Source organism: Anolis sagrei, chromosome 3 (assembly GCF_037176765.1).
Source record: "Anolis sagrei isolate rAnoSag1 chromosome 3, rAnoSag1.mat, whole genome shotgun sequence".
Classification (NCBI taxonomy): Eukaryota; Metazoa; Chordata; class Lepidosauria; order Squamata; family Dactyloidae; genus Anolis; species Anolis sagrei.
Genome location: NC_090023.1, coordinates 217,352,692 through 217,373,824, shown reverse-complemented (window position 1 = coordinate 217,373,824; position 21,133 = coordinate 217,352,692). Strand labels below are relative to the sequence as shown.

The 21,133-nt window shown below is 42.7% G+C and overlaps 1 protein-coding gene across 2 annotated transcripts in view; it reads right to left on the bottom strand.

Moving 5' to 3' along the window:
- LCOR (ligand dependent nuclear receptor corepressor) overlaps positions 1-8,045 on the bottom strand; it is an 85,696-nt gene extending 77,651 nt beyond the window's left edge. For both annotated transcript variants that reach the window (XM_060768237.2, XM_060768238.2), the window contains exon 1: positions 7,901-8,045. In XM_060768237.2, coding sequence (XP_060624220.2) covers positions 7,901-7,997 — 97 coding nt within the window. In that variant the 5' untranslated portion in view covers positions 7,998-8,045. The remainder of the gene's footprint in view (positions 1-7,900) is intronic.
- Between the last annotated feature and the right edge of the window lie 13,088 nt (positions 8,046-21,133).

Sequence of the window (21,133 nt, the reverse complement as noted above, 5' to 3'; positions counted from 1 at the left end):
ATGATCCAAGATAAATGTAAAAATTGGAAAAAAAATAACTGGCTTTCCAATGATCAGAAAAGAGAAGATCCACACACGCTTCTTATCCATTCCAGTTTCTCCCTCTCCTCTACATAGATTTGTACTACCCAAACATGCATAACCCTATTAATAAGCATGGAGATATTTATGACAATGTATGTAACAAAAACATTATTTTAGCCAGAATCTAGAATTAAGTCTAGAAGCTATGATTACCCCATGCCGCAAACATTTTTAATTAATCTGAATGAGATGGTGTATCTTTTTTTCCCAGCCAAAGAAAATTAAGATAAGCATGTAATCTGACAGTGACATTTTATGTAAAGTTATGTTTCAGAGAATTTAACACCCACTGAACACTACAATATACATGAAAACCAACTATGCATTCTTCTACATCCGATTACATTCCATCCCACAACTATGCAAATATGATTTATATCTTGAGGCCTGGATATCATGCTGTACTGTATCTGAAGGAGTGAAATAATATTCACAAAAGGTCATGCTAAATTTTTTAATAAAGTTCATCTTAAAGGTGCTGCTAGAGTTCCTATTTTTTCCACCTTTCTCCACATTCTTTCTTTTTATTCAGTAAAATATGAACTATTTTCAATGTTCAAACATACAGTTCAGCATATGCCACTATTTTAGTATATGTTTGAAACTATAATCTGCAGAAATTCCAAAAAAGAGCTTTGTTTCATTATTAGCCATAGAACAAATGCATAATAATTAACATACCCATGCATGCAACTTACCCAAATTATCTTAGGTATGAGGGCAGATTTACAGAAGACATTTGTGTACAAGTTGCAATAGCTGAATAGAACACGCATACATATATGAAGAATACACATGTATAAATTGCATGTTTTTATTTAAATCACATACAAGCTAGAACATAATCTTTTCCCTAGAAACCACATTTTGTATTTTAAAAGGACAGATACCTTAGCACATATTCTAACCGACTCAATAATAACATGTCTTATTCATATAGCTGAGAATACAATAGTATAATGAAAATGGTGTTTCCATGATTTGAAGCTGCAGTCACCAACATTTTGGAAATGTACTCTGAATTTTGTGAAATATCTATTTTAACATTCCTCACAGTTTTGCAAAGCCCTGGATTATCTGCATAGATTGTGCTGAGCTACTAAAAAGCCCTCCAAATACTTCATGACAGAATCCTCCATTTAAGATTTTTTTTAAATTAGCATGAATGCTTTGCTTCTGGAAAAAACAGGTGTCTGCATTCAGGCATATTTTAGCTATCAGGGTATTTGAGGTGTCTAAGTGTAGACATCTACCATTTATATGGATCTCATATTTTAGCTGTTGCACAACGCCTAGGATTGAAAAATGATAAATGTACAAAAACTTTAACTGCATACTGCAAAGATATGAAGTTTGATTTTGTAACTTATGTCACAATCAACACGATTCCAACAACAAGTTATCATTTCTATGGAATTGTTATAGAATCACAGAATCATAGAGTTGGAAAAGACCTCATGGGCCATCCACTCCAACCCCCTGCCAAGAAGCAGGAAAATCACATTCAGAGCACCCCCAACAGATGGACATGCAGCCTCTGTTTAAAAGCGTCCAAAGAAGGAGCCTCCACCACACTGGGGCAGAGAATTCCACTGCTGAACAGCTCTCACAGTCAGGAAGTTCTTCCTAATGTTCACATGGAATCTCCTTTCTTGTAGTTTGAAGCCATTGTTCTGCGTCCTAGTCTCCAGGGCAGCAGAACACAAGCTTGCTCCCTCCTCCCTGTGACTTCCTCTTCTTATGATTTAAGAAGCCTTGGGATTCCATTTACCAAGATTTGTATGCATATAGGCCTGGGTAACTGACAGCCAACAATGTATTCAATACAATGCTCTCTAATGATACAGGTGAAAATTGCCACTCTCATAGTCTGTATGTGGATGTATCTTTCTGAATTACTTTTATCATTGCCATAAGCAACAATAATGCTGAATTTTGCTTTATAAAAATGAAGCCCATGGGCTTTTTGCATCAGAAAATATCGATTCTAGACAAGGGACTTTTATATGCAACTTAACTTAATATTTCTTTTAAATGGTCCTCATCAAATTGATGAGAACTATGCCAATTTCTTAAGTATGTCAAGTTAAAAATATATGAACAGAATTCAAAAATGTAATTTAGAGTTATTCTATCTGTTTGCCATTTCCTCTACTAAACATGTTATGGCACAAAAACACAGAATCAAGTAAATCTAGAGGCATCTGTTATCATGACATTTTATTACAATGTGTTATGAGAACAGATATTTGATAAGAAGCAAAATGATTTTATTTCAAACTTTACAGTCTTGACATGTCAGCACCTAATCCTGATTTTGACAACATATACTTGCTTCTATCTTCTGAGTATTGTGCTACATAGTTCTCTTAACCAAGTCAATTTGATAATATAGCAAGCAAAAGCCTCATTCAAGTTTTAATACCTGCAGCTGAATTTTAGCTAGGTAACTATCGGTATTTTACCAAAATAACTGAACTGAATCATTTGAAAACCCATATTCAGTTAAACAAACAAAAGAGATATTGTTGAGCATCTGCTTCCATCGTCAAATAATTTCATTACAAAATGACTTTAGAACACAAAGTTTGAAGATGTGATGCAATAGTATTATTCGAAACAAGAATGTCAACACTGATAGAATTACAATCTTCTTCTGTTTCCCCATAAGTGTGCCATATACTGAGTAAGACCAATACAACCATCCACAAATACATAACAAAACAGTACTAGAACCTGCCTGGAAGGCAGTCCTAGTAGAACCTAGTTTCTGAAATCACAGGCATTTTTTCCATTACCATCTCACTAAATTTTAAATCAAAATAAATCCACTAATACAAATACTTCATCTCTGCAGGGGGAAAGAATCATGGAAAAACAAAGCCAACCATTTATTACACCATTGCAATTTATGGATATTATGTACGAAGCAAACACTACACAGAGACCTCATAAAACTGATCAATTTGCAGTTCAAACTCTTAGGTTACAATGCTATCAAGATAAAATACTACCAACACAATTAAACTTTGGACCTTCTAAAATGTTTTTGTACTTTACCTCCAAAAATAATCTGGATGACTAGGTGATTAACCTTCACAGTTTAGTAATTTCCTCATATCTTATGTTTACACAAAAAGGAGAAGTGAACCCAAACAGAAACTGGGGCTCAAAAGAGCCTGAGAGGACAAGAGTAAAACAGCAAAAGGTAAAGTCCCTAGATAACACATATAACCCCCCAATCTGTAGCATTTATGGTTGCTTAAACTTGTACAAAAAGTACTTTCACATAGTATTTCTTTTCAATTTGTGAACATATTTAGCATTCCTACCCAAGCTTCTGAGTAAAACATCAGAAACAACATTCCATGCAAATCACAAGATTTCAAATAGCAAAAGTGAAATACACACTAGAATGAACACAAATAACAACCGATGAGATATTTGTAATGACATTAAATACTTTAAGGTAGCTTCTTAGCCTTCTTGTAAATTCACTGTACCACTCAGACATTAACACAACTTAAAGTCCAAAAATGGCATTAGGTGAAAGAATAAGTCTGTATTTTCTTCCAGCAGGCAGAGACAATCCCAATGTAAGTCCCCAGAGGTAAACCCCTAGTAGCTGATCCAAATCAAACCTAACTATAGATATCTCAATGCATATTCTAATGCATTCTTTCTTGCAATATTTACCAAAAGCAAACAGGAGGTCTATATTTTTAGTGAGAAAAGTTATCACTGAACAATCATCTTCATAGAAATGACCACACCACACAGATGTCAGTGCAATTACAGCGAGCTCTCGAAAGCACTGGACTATTTTTGATACAAACAAAAATGATGAAAATGTACTGAACATTGCCTAATATATCATTAGTTTAAAAATGTGCCATAAAGGAACAATGGCAAATATTTTGTCTTTAAACACTTGTTTAGGAAAAAGAAAATGCCTGAGAATAATAAATATCATATGCTTATGTAGACAAATTGCTAGCCACAGCAAGCAAAAAATGATGGTTTCTAAGCAAAGGTTTAGCGTTACATTGAAATGAATAAACTGGGGAACATAATTTGAGAGTGACCTATAAAATTAGAGTGAAAATAATCTGAGAACATTCAATTGCTGTCAAGAAACAGAGCTCAGTTTAAAATTATTTGCTTCTACTGCCCTTGCCCTTACACTAATATCTACTATCGTCTTTGTTTTAAGAAGGTTGCAATCCTAGACACATACCTACTCGAGGGGACAACATCGTGAAGACTACAGGATTACTTCCCAGTAAGCATGCATAAGACTGTACTGTGGAGTTAGCAGCATGAATTAAGCCACAGGATGTGTGTGTGTGTGTTCTCTTGTCATGCAAGGTAAAGGCATTATTGTCCCCAAGGATGAAAGAGAAAGGATACTGGATTTTATAAAACCACTTAGAATGTAAGACTATACACATTTACCTTAAAGTAAGTTCTACTGAGCTCATCATGGCTCCATTAAGACATGAATAGATTCACAGTTAAATTGACATCAGTTTTTTCGGTATTAAAAGGCACCATTACCATAGAGAACATACATCCCCTCCCTAACTTTGCACAGTTTCCCACCTGCATCCATGTTGTACATAAGGGGAGTTAAGTTTAAGTTATTCTTGTGGGAACCCTTCATAATCCAAAGGGTTCAGGAAATATGAAGATGTTCTTGTCACAAAGGGTGACCACAAATAAGCTATATCAGGGATGTCAAATTCATTTTCTGGAGGGCCGTATCAGCCTTATGGTTGCATTACAAGGGCAGTCTATAATTGTAAAGGTTCTTTTTTGTGTCAGGAGCAACTTGAGAAACTGCAAGTCACTTCTGGTGTGAGAGAATGGACAGTCTGCAAGGACGTTGCCCAGGGGACCCCGGATGTTTGATGTTTTACCATCCTTGTGGGAGGCTTCTCTCGCGTTCTCACATGGGGAGCTGGAGCTGACAGAGGGAGTTCAATCCACTCTCCCCGGATTCGAACCGCTGACGTGTCACAGTAAAGGTTTCCCCTTGACATTAAGTCTAGCCATGTTTGACTCTGGGGGTTGGTGCTCCTCTCCATTTCTAAGCTGAAGAGCCAGCGTTGTCCATAGATGTCTCGAAGGTCATGTGGCTCGCTGTTACCTTCCCGCCGGAGCGGTACCTATTGATCTACACACATTTTCATGTTTTCAAACTGCTAGGTTGGAAGAAGCTGGGGCTAACCGTGGGAGCTCACCCTGCTCCCCGAACTGCCAATCTTTCGGGCAGCAAATTCAGCAGCTCAGTGGTTTAACCCATTGCACCATCAGTAATTGTCCGAACGTATCTCCTGCTATGATCCACCTAGGGCCCTAAGATCATCTGAGGAGACCCTGCTCATTGTCCCCCCATTGTCACAATCACGTTTGGCGGGGACAAGGGACAGGGCCTTTTCTGTGGTGACCCCCCGGCTGTGGAACTCCCTCCTGAGTGAAATTAGATCTGCTGCTCCTCTTGACCTTCCAAAAACAAGTAAAATCCTGGCTATGGGATCAGGCCTTTGGAGAATAGGCTGACCTACTAACGTGTTGACTTATTTAGAACTGATGGACTGCCCTTGAATAATGATTTAAATCTGTGACCACTGACTATTTGTTGTCTGTTTTTATATTGTTTTTATATTGTTTATATGGTTTTATACTGTTTATACTGTTTTATATTGTTATTATTACATTGCTGTTAATTGTATATTTATGTTTTGATGTGGGCGCCATGGGGTGCCACTTTGTTAGCCGTTCTGAGTCCCTTTGCGGAGGTTGAGAAAGGACGGGATATAAAAGCCCTAAACAGAGGCAGCCCTAGGTAAGCAAACAGTATTTTGGTGCCCCCCCCCAACCAATCATTGATATATACTTTCTGTTCGTCATGGGAGTTCTGTGTGCCATATTTGGTTCAATTCCATCATTGGTGGGAGTTCAGAATGCTCTTTGATTTTAGGTGAACTATACATCCCAGTAACTACAACTCGCATATGTCAAGGTTTATTTTCCCCCAAGAGCGCCTCTGGGCAAAATCAACTATACTTGGCCACGGTAGTCCACGCTCTGGTTACATCCCACATAGATTACTGCAACGCGCTCTACGTGGGGTTGCCTTTGAAGATGGCCCGGAAGCTTCAAATGGTCCAGCATGCAGCAGCCAGGTTGCTAACAGGAGCAGCACTCAGGGAGCACACAACTCCTCTGCTGCATCAGCTCCACTGACTGCCAGTTTGCTACCGGGCCCAATTCAAAGTGCTGCCTTTAGCCTATAAAGCCCTAAACGATTCTAGCCCAGCCTACCTATCCAAACGCATCTCTTCCTACGAACCCTCCAGGAAGTTAAGATCATCTGAGGAGGCCCTGCTCTCGATCCCGTCTGCTTCGCAAGCACGCTTGGCGGGGATGAGAGACAGGGCCTTCTCTGTGGTGGCCCCTCGGCTGTGGAACTCCCTGCCTAGGGATATTAGATCAGCCCCCTCCCTCCTGACCTTTCGTAAGAGAGTGAAAACCTGGCTCTTCGAGCAGGCATTCGGAACCCCGGAATAGTCAAGCTTGAGATGGAGAATGACCCAGGAACGGCCAAGACGACGAAACGGATGAGGATTGGAATGAGAGGATATAGCTCTTTTTAAATTGTTATTTTTTGTCTAAATGCCCTTAATTGTTTTTGCTTTTGTATTGTATTGATGGCATCGAATTGTGCCGATATGTAGACCGCCCTGAGTCACCTGCAGGCTGATATGGGCGGGATATAAGTGATGTAAATAAATAATAAATACTGCAAATGCTTACTTTGCGTAATGGGTTGAGCCGCCCCTGGCCCTAAATCAATAAATAAATGTAAGCCTGCACAAATGTAACCATGTTGCCCTGGCATTGAATGCATCGTGGGGGCCACATGAAATGATATGGTGGGCTAGGTTCAGGCCAGGAGGCTTGGATTTGACACGTGCGACCTATATTGTGTGCCAAAACGTAGGAGAGGTCAGGAAGCGTGATCTTTCGACCCCATCCATTCCCTACATTCAGCTTGGTGCTAGAGTAGAGAGGACAGGACTGGGAGCGCGAGCCAGGCTGGGAAAAGGAAAGCGAGGAGCAAATGAATGGGGCGGCTGAGGATGAAGATGAGGTTCGCTTAAAAAAAAGAGAAGGAGGCAAGGGAGAGGGGCGTGGTCACCTCCCGAACAATCCGACCCTCCAAGAATCTATCCCATTCAAGGGTAACTTTCCCAACCGGCCTTGAGCTCTTTCACTGGAGGGGAAAGCGCATCACGACAGGAGCTATAGCCTCCACAACACGGCTGGGCTGCTTCTTCCCTTGACCCAATCCGGCGGATGAGGCCGGACCCACCCCCCTTCCCCGAAACAAAGAGACCTCTTCCTCCCTCTTCCCCACACGGGAGGGAGGGGGCGGGGGAGGGAAGCACGAAAGAGAAAGAGAGAGAGAGACTAGGCCGGAGTGGGCGGGGCCGAGCGTAGGCCGTGAAGCGCGAGCGAGAGAGAGAGAGAGAGAGAGAGAGAAGGCGCGCGCGCTGAGAGGCTAAGCCGCGAGGGAGGGGAAGGGAGGGGGGAGTTGGGAGCGCGAGAGCGTGTGCGCGCGCGGGACAGTTGGCCGGCAACGGAACGGGCGAAAGACTCACTAAGGGTGGGGGGAGGGGCTCCCTCCCTCGCCTTGGCTGTGTGGTGAAGGCAGGAAGGAAGGAGGAAGGGAAGGGAAGGAAGGGCGGGGGGAGGGTCACTGGCGACTCCGGGTTCGGCTCGGCTTCCCTCCCCCCCTTCGGTCCCTCACCCACACAGCGCAGCAGCCGGTGTCGCCACGAGTCAAGCTGGTGGCGGAAGCCGCGCCTCTCGATGGAGCACTCCTGCCGCCCGCACGGACTCGCCATCTTCTGGAGGAGGGGCCCTCAGCCACCGCCGCCGCCGGCACGCCTGCCGCCTGCGTCACGCGCACGTCAGCACGCACGAGCCATGCGGAGGCGGGGGAGGGGGGAAGAGGAGCCAGGGAGGGAGGAAGGCAAGAAGGAAGGAAGGGGAGATTTGGGTGCCATAGCAACCGGCGCTGGGTGAAGGACGGGAGCCTCTTCGGTGGGCAGAGGCGGCCTCGCGCCATCGCTGCTGCAGTTGGGCGACGCTGCTGCTGCTGCGGCTCGCGCTCTCCCCCCCCCCCCCTCTCTTCCTCCCCTTCTCCCGGATGTTACAGAGTGTGGACTGCGAAGGCATTTAAAAATGGGCAGGGAGAAGATGCATGGCCCAAACAGACAGCTGTAGCATTGTGCTGGGAAAGTCTGCAGTCTCTTAGGAATGCTGTGATTACTAAAAGTCATGGTGGATTTCTCAAAAAGAAGTAACATTGCCAGACTAATCTTCTCTCTTTCTCCAATCTAATCTTAACTCTTTTTACAAAAGAGTTACAATCTTGGTAGATACAGGGAATGCCGGATGTAGCATATCTTGATTTCAGTCAGACCCCCGTGAACTTCTTGCAAACAAACTAGTCAAATTGTTCTGTCACCACTAGGCCTGTACACAATGTCTTTATTCTACTGGACGCACACTTTAAACCCAGTGGGAAGCCGGGGTGCCCGAAGAGAGATTGTTAGAGACTTCCAGAAGTAATGGGCTTTAGAGTTCTTTAAAAGTACAACAAAGTCTTTATTAAGGAACAAATCTTCAAACAACACTTCAAGGCTTTACTATTCTAGTCTTTAAGAGACTGGCACTGACTTGGTTTAACTGTACTATTTCAGCATAAGGAAGAACTCTTTATAATCCCTCCCAGGCTGCTTTCTATCTATGCCTAGTCGGCGTGGGTGCTGCTACCGAAATCCACGTGCGTCTAGGTATCAAGCAGACCTTACCGGCTGAGGCTTGAAGATATAGCAGCTGGAATTCCGTGGTTCTACGATGCTGTCTAGTGGGAACTTCAGGTCTGTTTTCCCCTCTGGTGCTGTGAGGCTGAGAGGCTGTGAGCTCTCAGCCAGAGCCTTTGGGATCTTTTCCTTCCGTTTCCCTGGAACTGGATAGTCAGTTAGGACCCCAGATGGTCTTGAGGAATGAAGCCTTTCCTACGGGACAAACTGATTTGCGTCCTATAGGCTGGCTTCCTTGTGAGTGACTGCCTGAAAAATGGCCCCTTCCCTCAAAAAAACGCAGAGAGGGGCGGGACCAGGGATCCTAACTATTATTAGCATGTGGCTTGCCCTATGAATGCAGCCAAAGGAAGCCACCTATCTGCAAAGTCTCTGCAACTTAGGACTATGAACAAACACTCAGTGCAAAACACAAAATTGGAGCCCCTGGAACAGCTGTTCCAGAACACAAATATTTATTCATTTATTTATATGCCGCCCTTCTCACCCAGAAGGGGACTCAGAGCAGCTTACAAGATATATATTACATACAATATATTATATTATTAGCACAGTACGATATCAGCATTAAACATTGCTATATTGCACCACTATATCGTAATATTACATGTAATATTACATGTAATATAAATATATAATTATAATATATTATTATATTGCATTACATTACAATATTATAAATTATGTATATACAATATATTATATCATATTATATTATATTATTAGAATAGCACAGGAGACAAGGTGGAACTGTCCCCTGTCCCCCTCTCTCTTCACTCTGGCCCAAAGCGATAGTTGGTGCTGGTGGGCGGGGTCTCCAGCTGATGGCATATCCAGGAGACAAGGGCTAGGCAATTATACTACTATTAGGTGGATCTGTAATTGGTCAAATGACAGAACCCAAAAAGAGCTCACCAATGCTTCCTCTTCATCCTGGAAAGAAGTGACGAGCAGAGTGCCGCAGGGTTCCATTCTGGGCCCAGTCCTGTTCAACATCTTTATTAACTATTTAAATGAAGGGTTAGAAGGCATGATCATCAAGTTTGCAGACGACACCAAATTGGGAGGGATAGCCAATACTCCAGAACACAGGAGCAGAATTCAAAACAATCTTAACAGATTAAAGCTGGGGTCCTCAAACTTTTTAAACAAGGGGCCAGGTCACAGTCCTTCAAACTGTTGAGGGGCTAGATTATAATTTGGAAAAAAAACATGAATGAATTCCTATGCACACTGCACATACCTTATTTGTAGTGCAAAAAAAAAAACACTTAAAACAATAGAATAATTAAAATGAAGAACAATGTTAACAAATATAAACTTATTAGTATTTCAATGGGAATTGTGGGCTTGCTTTTGGCTGATGAGGTAGGATTGTTGTTGTTGTTGTTTTTGTGTGCTTTCAAGCCATTTCAGGCTTAGGTTGACCCTGAGCAAGGACCTTAGTTTGAGGAAGCCTAGATTAGAAAGATGGTCCAAAACTAACAAAATAAAGTTCAACAGTGACAAATGCAAGATACTCCACTTTGGCAGAAAAAAAATGAAACTCATGGGCCATCCAGTCCAACCCCCTGCCAAGAAGCAGGAATATTTCATTCAAATCACCCCTGACAGATGGCCATCCAGCCTCTGTTTAAAAGCTTTCAAATAATCCACCTCTCTATGGAGCTTTCCAAACATTTTATGTTGGTGATAAACTTTTGAGACATGCATCATTTTGTGACACGGTAATTCAGATTTATTAGTAAATTGGAGGTTAAACCAATCCATTATAAGAGATAGGGACACATACCTAAATTGTAATAAGAACATGTATGGGAATGCAATGTATTTCATTAAAACCTCTCATTTATATTTTGTTAAATATGATGTATTGCTTATCTCACATAGACTTAGAGGTTTCTTGCTACATTTTCACAAGACACCTACTCATTGCAGCTGACACACTAGTGTCGCAATGCACAGTTTGGAAAGCTTTGCTCTCTATATAAGTTAAAGTCTGTATGTATGTGTCTGTTTGTACCACAAAGGCTCCTCCATGACTTGATGGATCGAAACCAAACTTGACACACATGCCTTTCATTACCTGACTTAAAATAATTGAGGAGTTTCAACTACAAAATCCAACCATCAACTTCCATCATCATCTGTCATTATTCCAACCACACCAGTATTCAAAGTTTGACATGTTGGGTATGTGTGCTAAATTTGGTCCAGATCCATTGTCATTTGGGTTCATAGTGTTTTTTGATTGTGGGTAAACTACAACTTTCTTTTGATTGTGGGTAAACTACAACTTTCTAAATTAAAGATCAATTCCCACCAAACCCCATTAGCATCCAAAGTTGGCCATGCTGGGTTTGTGTGCCAAGTTTGGTCCAGATCCATTGTTGGTTTGGTTCACAGCGCTCTCTGAATGCAGCGCTCAGGTGAACTACAACTTCCCAAATTCAAGGTCAAATTCCCCCACATCCCACCAGTATTCAAAGTTGGCCATGTTAGGTATGTATTTCAAGTTTGGTTCAGATCCATTGTCATTTGGGTTAATTGTGCTCTCTACATGTAGATGGACTACAACTCCCAAATTCAAGGTCAATTCCCTTCAAACCCCACTAGTATTTAAAAATGGAAATATTGGGTATGTGTGCCAAGTTTGGTCCAGATTCAGCGTTGGTTGTATTCAGAATGCTCTCTGGATGTAGTTGAACTACAACTCCCAGCCTCTAAGGTCAATCCCCTCAAAAACCACTAGTATTCAAAGTTAGGCATGTTGAGTATGTGTGCCCGATTTAGTGCTCTATGGATGTGGGTGAATCATAGGGTCAATCAGTATTTTCAAATTATAGGGTCAATCAGTATTTTCTGTTTGTCTTGGGGTCCAGATACATCATTGATGGGAGTCATAGTGCTCTCTGGAAATTGGAGCTTTCTTGCCCTCAGACTTTGACTTTATATTCTAGCTGAGGTACCTGACAATGGCCGGGTTAAGCATTTCATAATTTGTAACACAGGTTTTTTTGAAAAAGTCATTTTTTGAATGTTGTGAACTGTCCCATGAAGAAAATGCATAAGGATGTGGATGGACTACATCTACAACTCACACCATGCCAGGTTAATCCCCCTCAAACCACACCTGTACTTAGAGTTGGTCATGTTGGGTATGTGTGCCAAGTGTGGTCCAGATCCACTAATGGTGAGAGCCACAGTGCTTTCTGGATGTGCAGTGAACTACAACTGGTCAGTCCCCCTAACCCATGGGGATTCTGTGTGGCAAGTGTGGTACAGATCTGTCATCATTGGGGTTCAGAGGAGTGGTCTCTGGATGTTTGTGAAATAAAGGTTGCTTACCTGTAACCGTATTTCTTCGAGTGTCCATCCGTGAAATTCACACTTATGGGTTCTCCCTTGCGCATGCGCAGCAATCCGGAACTTCTAGAATTATTAATGAATTTTTAAATGATTATTTTAAGGTATAAACCCAAGCCCCGCCCATTCCCGGCCCCCCCGGTATATAAGCCCCGGCGTGCGCCTGAGAGGTAGTTCCCCTAGCGCCAAATAGAGGTTAAATGGAGGCATGACAGAGGGGAGGATGGGCGGGTTGTGTGAATTTCACGGATGGACACTCGAAGACCTGGAGGTGGGTCATGCCACGCAGGAAAATAGTACAGCTCTGCCGAAGGCTGCATCCTTCTTGGCCAACACGTGATGCGAACGTGGATGGTGTAGACCACGTCGCTGCTCTACAGATTTGATCCAGCGGAACTCCACGCAAAAAAGCTTGGGAGGTGGAGAGTGATCTGGTTGAATGAGCCACCACACGAGACGGTGGTTGCTTTCCTGCCAATTGGTAGGCTAGTCGGATCGTAGAGACGATCCAAGAGGTTATGCCCTGGGAGGAGACAGGGTGCCCCATCATGTCTTTCCTGTATTTTAAAAAGAGCTTTGGTGATTTTCTATGAGGAGATGTCCTATGCAAATAGAATGATATGGCTCTCTTAACGTCTAAGGAGTGGAGAGCCACCTCAAGTGGAGAAGATGGATTTGGGGGAAAAGCTGGTAGTATGATGCCCTGAGACATATGGAAGTGAGAGACTACCTTATGTAAAAAAGTGACATCGGTACGCAGGACGACCTTGTCATCATGGAATCTCACATATGGTGGGTCCGATCTGAGGGCCATGAGTTCACTGGTCCTTCTGGCAGAGGTGATGGCCACCAGGAATGCCGTTTTCCAAGAGAGGTGAGATATATCATTGGAGGCCATGGGTTCAAAGGGAGGCTTTGATAGCTGGGATAGCACTAGCTCTGGGCTCCATTGTGGGGGAGGGGGGGAGACAGGAGGGTGGACATTTTTATATCCTTTTAGAAACAATTGAACCAAATGATCTTGAAAAAGGGACGGCAAGCCACGTTTCCTTCTAAAGGATGATATAGCAGCTAGGTGGCACTTAACTGAAGAGAGGGAGAATCCTTTATTGGAAAGGTGAACCAGGAAGTCTAGCACCACAGAAACGGGTGCCGTGATTGTGTCCCACTGAGTTCGTGAATGTTGTGAATAATGACCACTTACAAGCATAAGATTTTGTAGTGGATGGTTTATGAGCAGCGAGGAGTATGCGTGATACCTCCTCTGATAGGTTTATTGTGGTCTGATCCTCCATGCTGTTAAGCAGAGGGAGGGGAGGTCTGGGTGGAGAACGAGCCCGTTTTCCACTGTGAGAAGGTCTGGTGAGGGTTTGAGATGGAAGTATTCCCTGTTGGATATTTGCAGAAGTGTGGCAAACCAGTGTTGGCGCGGCCACCAGGGAGCGATCAGGATGCAATCTGCATTGTCCTGAATTATTTTGGCTATGACTGGGGAGAGGGAGGGGTGGAAAAAGGTAAACGAGGTTCGGTGTCCATCGGAAGAGGAAGGCGTCTCCGAGACAACCTGGGGATGCGTGAGGGCGGAGTCTTGCGCAATATGTTGGGCAGTGAGTGTTCACTGGGGATGCGAATAGGTCTATTGTGGGCGTCCCCCATTTGTGTGTGATGATCTGGAATTGGGACATGTGGAGGTGCCATTCGTGGTTGTTCTTTGTTGTTCTGCTTAATGAGTCTGCCAGTATGTTGTCCTGGCCCAGTAGATGGATGGCCGTGAGGAGGATGTTTCTCTGAATGCACCATTCCCAGATGCGAGTTGAGATTGACGTCAGTGTTTGGGACCAAGTTCCCCCCTGTTTGTTGATGTAATATTTGACTGCAGTGTTGTCCGTTACTATTTGGACTATATGGTTGGAGGTAATGCGGGTGAAGGCTCGAAGGGCCTTCTCCACGCCATCATTTCTAGTGCATTTATGTGGAAGTGGAGCTCTTGTGGGAGCCAGTGACCGCTGATTTTGAATCCCTTGAGATGTGCTCCCCAGCCTGAGTTGGAGGCATCTGTTGTCAGGGACATGGATGGATGTGGTTGTATGAATGGCATGCCCAGGTGAACATTGCGTGCTTTTGTCCACCATGTGAGGGAGTGTAGCACAACGCTTGGTGGGTGAAGGATTCGGAACTGTGGGTCGTGGAGGGGGTCGAAAGTTCTGATGAACCAGTTTTGCAGAGGCCTCATCCGAAGCCGAGCGAAGGGGGTTACACTGGTGGTAGATGCCATGTGGCCAAGTATAGATTGGCTAGCCCAGGCCGAGGCCTGTTGTGAGTTGATGAGGGAAAAAATAGCCTGTTGAAGTTTCAAAAAGCGGTCCTCTGGGAGGAAGGCTCTTTGGAGTGTGGAATCTATGATGGCTCCTATGAATTGGATGCGCTGTGTTGGTTGAAGATGCGATTTTTCGTGATTTACCACCAGGCCGAGATCCTGCAAAAGAGATAAGGTGTAATGAATATCTGTGTATAATTGAGACTTCGAAGTAGAGGCCAACATCCAGTCATCCAGGTACGGAAAAACTGTTATACCTTGCTGGCGAAGGTGTGAGGCTATGACCGCCATGCATTTTGTAAACACCCTTGGGGCAGTAGAAAGGCCAAATGGTAGAGAGTTAAACGAGAAGTGGTAATTTTGGACCGTGAAGGTGAGGAACCTTCGGTGAGAGTGTCTAATTGAGATGTGGAAGTATGCTTCCCGTAGATCTACTGTTGCTAGCCATGCACCTTCGGGAATGAAGGGGAGTATGCTGGGAAGGGTGACCATACGAAACTTACGTGGGGTGATGAAAGTGTTGAGTTTGCGGGGGTCCAAAATGGGCCGTAGTCCGCCATCTTTTTTGTCTATGAGAAAATAACAAGAATAGAAGCAGGTGTTGGATGTGTGTGAGGATATAGCTCCTTTAATGAGTAAGGAATGGACTTTATCCCATATGGTCTGGGAAGGTTGTGTGACAATGATTCTCCCAACAGGTGGGTAGTCATCAAACTCAATTGCATATCCTCTATCAATTATATCAAGGACCCAAGTGTCTGTGGTTATGGATTGCCACTGTGGAAGGAATGAGTGTAATCTATTGAGGTAAGTGAGTTGTTGAGTGGGTGGTGGGAAAGGGAAGGGAAAACCTGGGGATCCAACTCCCCTTGGGGATCTGGAGGTCGAGATAGTGTGGCCGAGGGAGGTTCACGTGGGAGTTGGGGAAAATTTGGATCCGGATAGTGTGTAGGATGGGTTCCCCTGAACGAATCGGGGGGGTGGGTAGTAGAAGGGGTAAACAGGGAAGGGAGGAGGGGGAGGGTACATGTGGTAAGGGTATTCCTGGTACCCATAAGGCTGTTGGTGTGGAGGAGGCGCTGTGCGCCTCCTTTTGGGAGGGGGAAAGGAAGGGGCTGCAGGCTGACGCGGAACCGGGGGTGGAGAGCGGCGGCGGCGTCCGCTGGATTGCGCCGAGGCACTGGGCTGCACAGGAGATGGTGACTCATCCGGTTCCGGGGATTGGGGAGGGCTGGGTAAAGGAGGAGGTGAGCTTTGCGAGGGCGGGAGAGGAGGGGGGGAGAGAGAAGGGTCAGCTGGAGGCTGCGGTTCCAGCTCCAGGTGGGGGGCTAGGAGCTCGAGGGGAGGAAGATGGGAGGGGTCCTCCATTTGGAGGAGGGTAGGAAGCGGTTCCTGGAGCTGCAGGGTGGAACCGGAGAGAAAAGGCACCGTTTGTAGCACAGGAGGACTCAAGGGCTGAACACCAGTGAGTTGCCGTCCCTTCTTTTGTTTGTTTGATTTTTCTTTCGATTTAGTAGACCTCGTGGTCTGTTTAGGTGCCTTAGATTTCTTTTTCGGCGGCTCCACAGTGGGAGTGTCTGCCTGATTCCTGTCCCGCCTATCCCCAACACGTGGGGAGGGAGGCCAGGAGGTTTCTTGAACAGGGGAGGATTGGGAAGGGGCGGGAGCCGTTTGCGGGGCCAGGGCCCGCTCGTAGAGTAGAGCTTTGAGCCTGGCGTCTCTGCCTTTATGAGTTCTGGAAGTGAAACTAAGACAAATCTCACATGTTTGGAGATTGTGGGTCTCTCCCAAACATAAAACGCATTTAGAATGTTTGTCTGCCTCGGGGAGATTAGCCCCGCAGGCAGAGCAATTTTTAAAACAGAGGGAAGACATCTAACCTGACTAGAGGAGGGTCGTCAGCCGGTCCGGGTCGGGTAAGGAGAGGTCTGGTAGTTGAAAAGACGGTCCTGAGTCAAGAGGCCAATAGAGTCCAAAGAAAAACTAAGAGAAGTCCTGGCGATGCTGCCTGTTTGGCGCGGAAAAAGGAACTACATCTCAGGCGCACGCCAGGGCTTATATACCAGGGGGGCGGGGAATGGGCGGGGCTTGTGTTTATACCTTAAAATAATCATTTAAAAATTCATTAATTCTAGAAGTTCCGGATTGCTGCGCATGCACAAGGGAGAACCCATAAGTGTGCATTTCACGGAGGACTCGAAGAAAAACTATAACTCCCAGAATCCAGGGTCAATCCTCCCCAAACCCCTGTAATATGTTCTGTTGGTCATTGGGGGGGGGGGGTCTGTGTGCCAAATTTGGTCCAGATCTGTTGTTAGCGAGGTTTCTAGGGTTCTATAGAAGTGGGAGCTATTTTGGAAAATACATACAAACAAACAAACTTTGTATTATATTGAGTAGAGGTAGATATATATAGGTGTAGATAGATTAATAGGATATAGCTAGAGATAGATAGATAGATAGATAGATAGATAGATAGATAGATAGATAGATAGACTAGTTTAGATACCTGGTGATGCCCGGGTTAGATTTTTTGTAACAATAAAAATTAAAAAATATTTTCTGTTGGTCATGTTGGCAATGTGTCCAAGTGTGGTCCAGATCTGTTATCATTGGGAATCACAGTGCTCTCTGGAAGTTGGAGCTGTCTTGGAAATCCATTGCTGACAAACATACATACAAACTTTGACTTTTATTATACAGTAGATATAGATATAGAAGATTGTATATTATCAGTTGCAGATGCCTCATCCAAGCATACAAAAGATGTTCCTTCTACAAACCTCATAACCGTTATCTATTGTTTTAGCTAGCCAATCATCTAATAAATGAATGGTCAGCCAGAAAATGTAACACTGCTGTAACTTTACCTGAGGTTGTAGGCATATGTTGCTGTTTGTATTGGTGGTTTTTGCTAGCTTAGGTTACTCTAAGCCTACGTGGTAAGTAGTGCAAGGCCTGAATAAATAACATTTCCATGGACCATAAATTCAGTTTCACCAACGGTGCTGTACATTGATTCCAGATTACCTTTTTGTTTAGTAAGCTGAATTCTTGTGATGTAAAGAACAAAAGTATGACCATCACGAATGCTAAGATTATCATCAATATCAATTTAAATTATTTTACATTAAATATAAAATAATTCACATACAAATAAGAGGAAAAAGAAAGCTAGGCACTTCATCTTTGGAGCACTGTAAATATGTGCTTTTGTTTTAACTATCAACTAATGGTGACCATATGCATTTCATATGATTTTCTTACGCATAGAATATTCAGGTGTGGTTTTTCCAGATCCTTGCCTGTAGGGCAAGGATGGTGAACTTTTTAGAGATGGGTGCCCAAACCCGAGGGGGGTGGGGAAGTTGCAGAGAACTGGAAAATCTTTAGGAAGGAAGCCTAAGAAGGAAGCCCCAGCCAGCTAGCAACATAATTTAGTGACACAAAATTATGAGTGAAATAGAGGATAATTCGGGTGACAACTAGGTGGGTTGAGGAAAAGAATGGAATTACTGGAACAAAAAAAAAGGTATGTTATATATAAGAGGATGGAAGTATGCCCCCTGTAACTTTTACTTGTTTTAGCTTGAGTCAGACTGACTTCCACCTTGACAGTGTTCTCTCTGGAACGGATAGGGTGCATCCTTCTAATAGCTTTGTTTTCCTCTAGCTAGTGGTTGATATTTATGCTATTAATTTCAAATGGAGAGGTCCACAGTGAGACCCTGTTGTGAACTGCAGAAAATAATGAATTTATTTATTTATTTATTTGTGACATTTATATGCCACCCTTCTCACCCTGAAGGGGACTCAGAGCGGCTTACAAGTAAAAAGTAAATACAATATATTATATTATTACCATAGCATAATATTAATATTATATATTACATAGTATTATAACATTAAACACCGGGATTGTGGCGCAGCTGGCTGAGTGTCAGCTGCATTAAGATCACTCTGACCAAAAGGTCATGAGTTCGAAGCCAGCCCGGGCTGGAGTGGGTGTCCAGCCATTGTGTAGCCCGTTGTCGACCTTTGCAACCCGAAACACAGTTGCATCTGTCAAGTAGGAAAATAAGGTACCATGTTGTGTGGGAGGCTAAATTTAACTAATTTATGAGGCCATAAAGAAAAAAGACTCTGGGGAATGTGGAATGCGGAAGAACTTCATCGGTGTCGTTGATGGACGATGGAAAGCAGCAGCTCCCCCGGCGGCCAGAAAAAAGTTAAATAGCCTTGGTGTATTTGTGTGTTAAACGTGGTTTGTCAAACTGGCATTGAATGTTTGCCATATATGTGTTGACTGTAATCCGCCCTGAGTCCCCTGCGGGGTGAGAAGGGCGGAATATAAGAACTGTAAATAAATAAATAAATAAATAAACTGTAATATTATTAGTAATATTACATTTAATATAAAAATATATAATTATAGTATCATATTATTAGTAGTAGTACTATATTATATCACACTATAATATTATCAATATTATATGTATATACATTATATATTATATTATATGCACAGTGCATGTCTTTTCTTGGTTCCTTTTGAGGGGATAGAGCACATTGTGGCTTTCTTTTTTTTTTTACAGTTTTGTTATAATTGTCCTGGAGGTAGGTGGGTTCATAGTAGAGGTATGCTAAATGCTAAAACTTCATTTTGTTTCTAATTACAAAATTTGGATGACCTTGTTTTGTTTTTACAGTATTTTGAAAAAATCATAAGGGGTCTGTATTGTTTCCAATACGAAGTTCTGAAAAGTTCATTATTATTTTGTTTCATTATTCTGCCCATTCTTGCCAATGGGAAAACTTCCAGGGCTTGTTTCTCCCTCATTTTAGGGCTATTGGGATTAAACCTGCTACAGTTTTAGCACTATAACCCCCCCCCCCCCCATTTCAGAATGTATAGCTCATCCACTGATTTTGGAGAATTCTTTTAAATGTTTATTACCATCATTTTTATATTTAAAAAGCTATCACCTCAAATTGCTCAAATTACACAATATGACCAAGGACATCATCCCCCCCCCCCCCCGAATTTCAGAAAGATTAATACATCTACTGGTTTTTGGGGGATTTTAAAGGTTGCATTTGCATTTTTTAAATAAAAACTTACAATTTTATTGCACCTTGTATAATTAAAATACACTTTTGAACCAATAATAGATTTTTAATACAGGAAAGCAAAGGCAGAGGTTAGTAGTTGCAGTTGGCACTTGGTACTATAACTCACCCCAAAATATGGCAAAGGAAAGGAACAGGTTGGTTGGTACTAAGCTAAAATTCCAAATTGACCCCAAAATATTTATTTCTATTAATATGGCCCTGCAGCAACACCCTGGCAAGGGATTTCCCTTCCAGAAAACAAAAATTAAAGCAAGCACTGTACTTTGTAGAACTGAATTATACTTTTGAGCCAATATGTGGGGGGGGGGGGGGGGGAGCAAAGGTAGAGCTTGGTAGTTGCACTTGGTACTTGGTAGTACTTCCATTGCCCCAAAATATGGCAAAGGAAAGGAACAGGTTAATTGGTAGGCTAGAATTAAAATAGACTAGGAAATAAAGAAAGTGGTTAGTAGAATTAATTAATTTTAAATTAAAGAAATATAAAGGAGAAAAATGGTAAAAACCCCAAAATTAATCCCAAAATTGGGGTGTGTGGTTCTGGCTTCGTAAAATGGGTCATAAGTACGAATTTACCTAAACACCTAGAACTTCCAATCTGTGTCAGGTTTTTTGCACAGCCCTCGTTCATATGGAGATTTTCATTTTGATACAATCAGTCGCTTGACAATAAAATTCACATATTTTCAACCACCTGAAGAAAAGCTTTTCACAGAGTCTTGATCTCCAACCTTTGTGTCAAAGACGGTTAACCTTTTGCCATCCAAATGTTTTGGACTTCTGCTTCCAGAATGTTCTCCCGCCAATGCCAATTAAGGCAAAAGCCACCCTGAAAACCCAAAAGTTCCCAATCTTTGCACTAGATGTGATTAACCTTTAACTTCATTTGAGTTTTTAAAAACCTTTTGTGCCGCCAAAATGTAATTTCTTGGTTTGCTTATACAAAGGCTGTGTCTTTCTGCTTGTTTCTGTGTCAACTCAAGATGTTGTTTCTTGGGAAAAAGACAAATCACTGGTAACCAGTGGCCAACCTTTGTGGTTGAAGAAATCGAGACTGTCCATTGTTCCATCATTTCAGTAGTATACTGAAATATAAGGTGTTTACCAGTGATTCAGTCAGTCTGCAATATCTATTCCGAAATCAACTCTAATTGTAGAACACGTCATAATGTCTTTTCATTTGTCTTTTCTGCTTCTTCTCATTTTCTATTAAGTATAATCATGACCTTTTTTAGTATTATTTAGCCTGAAGAATTTTGGAGAACTTGAAAGTTTGCCTGCTTGTAAGATTTTGATTAGTCTTAATCAAATTAACAACTCCTCTCATAGAGTCATAGAG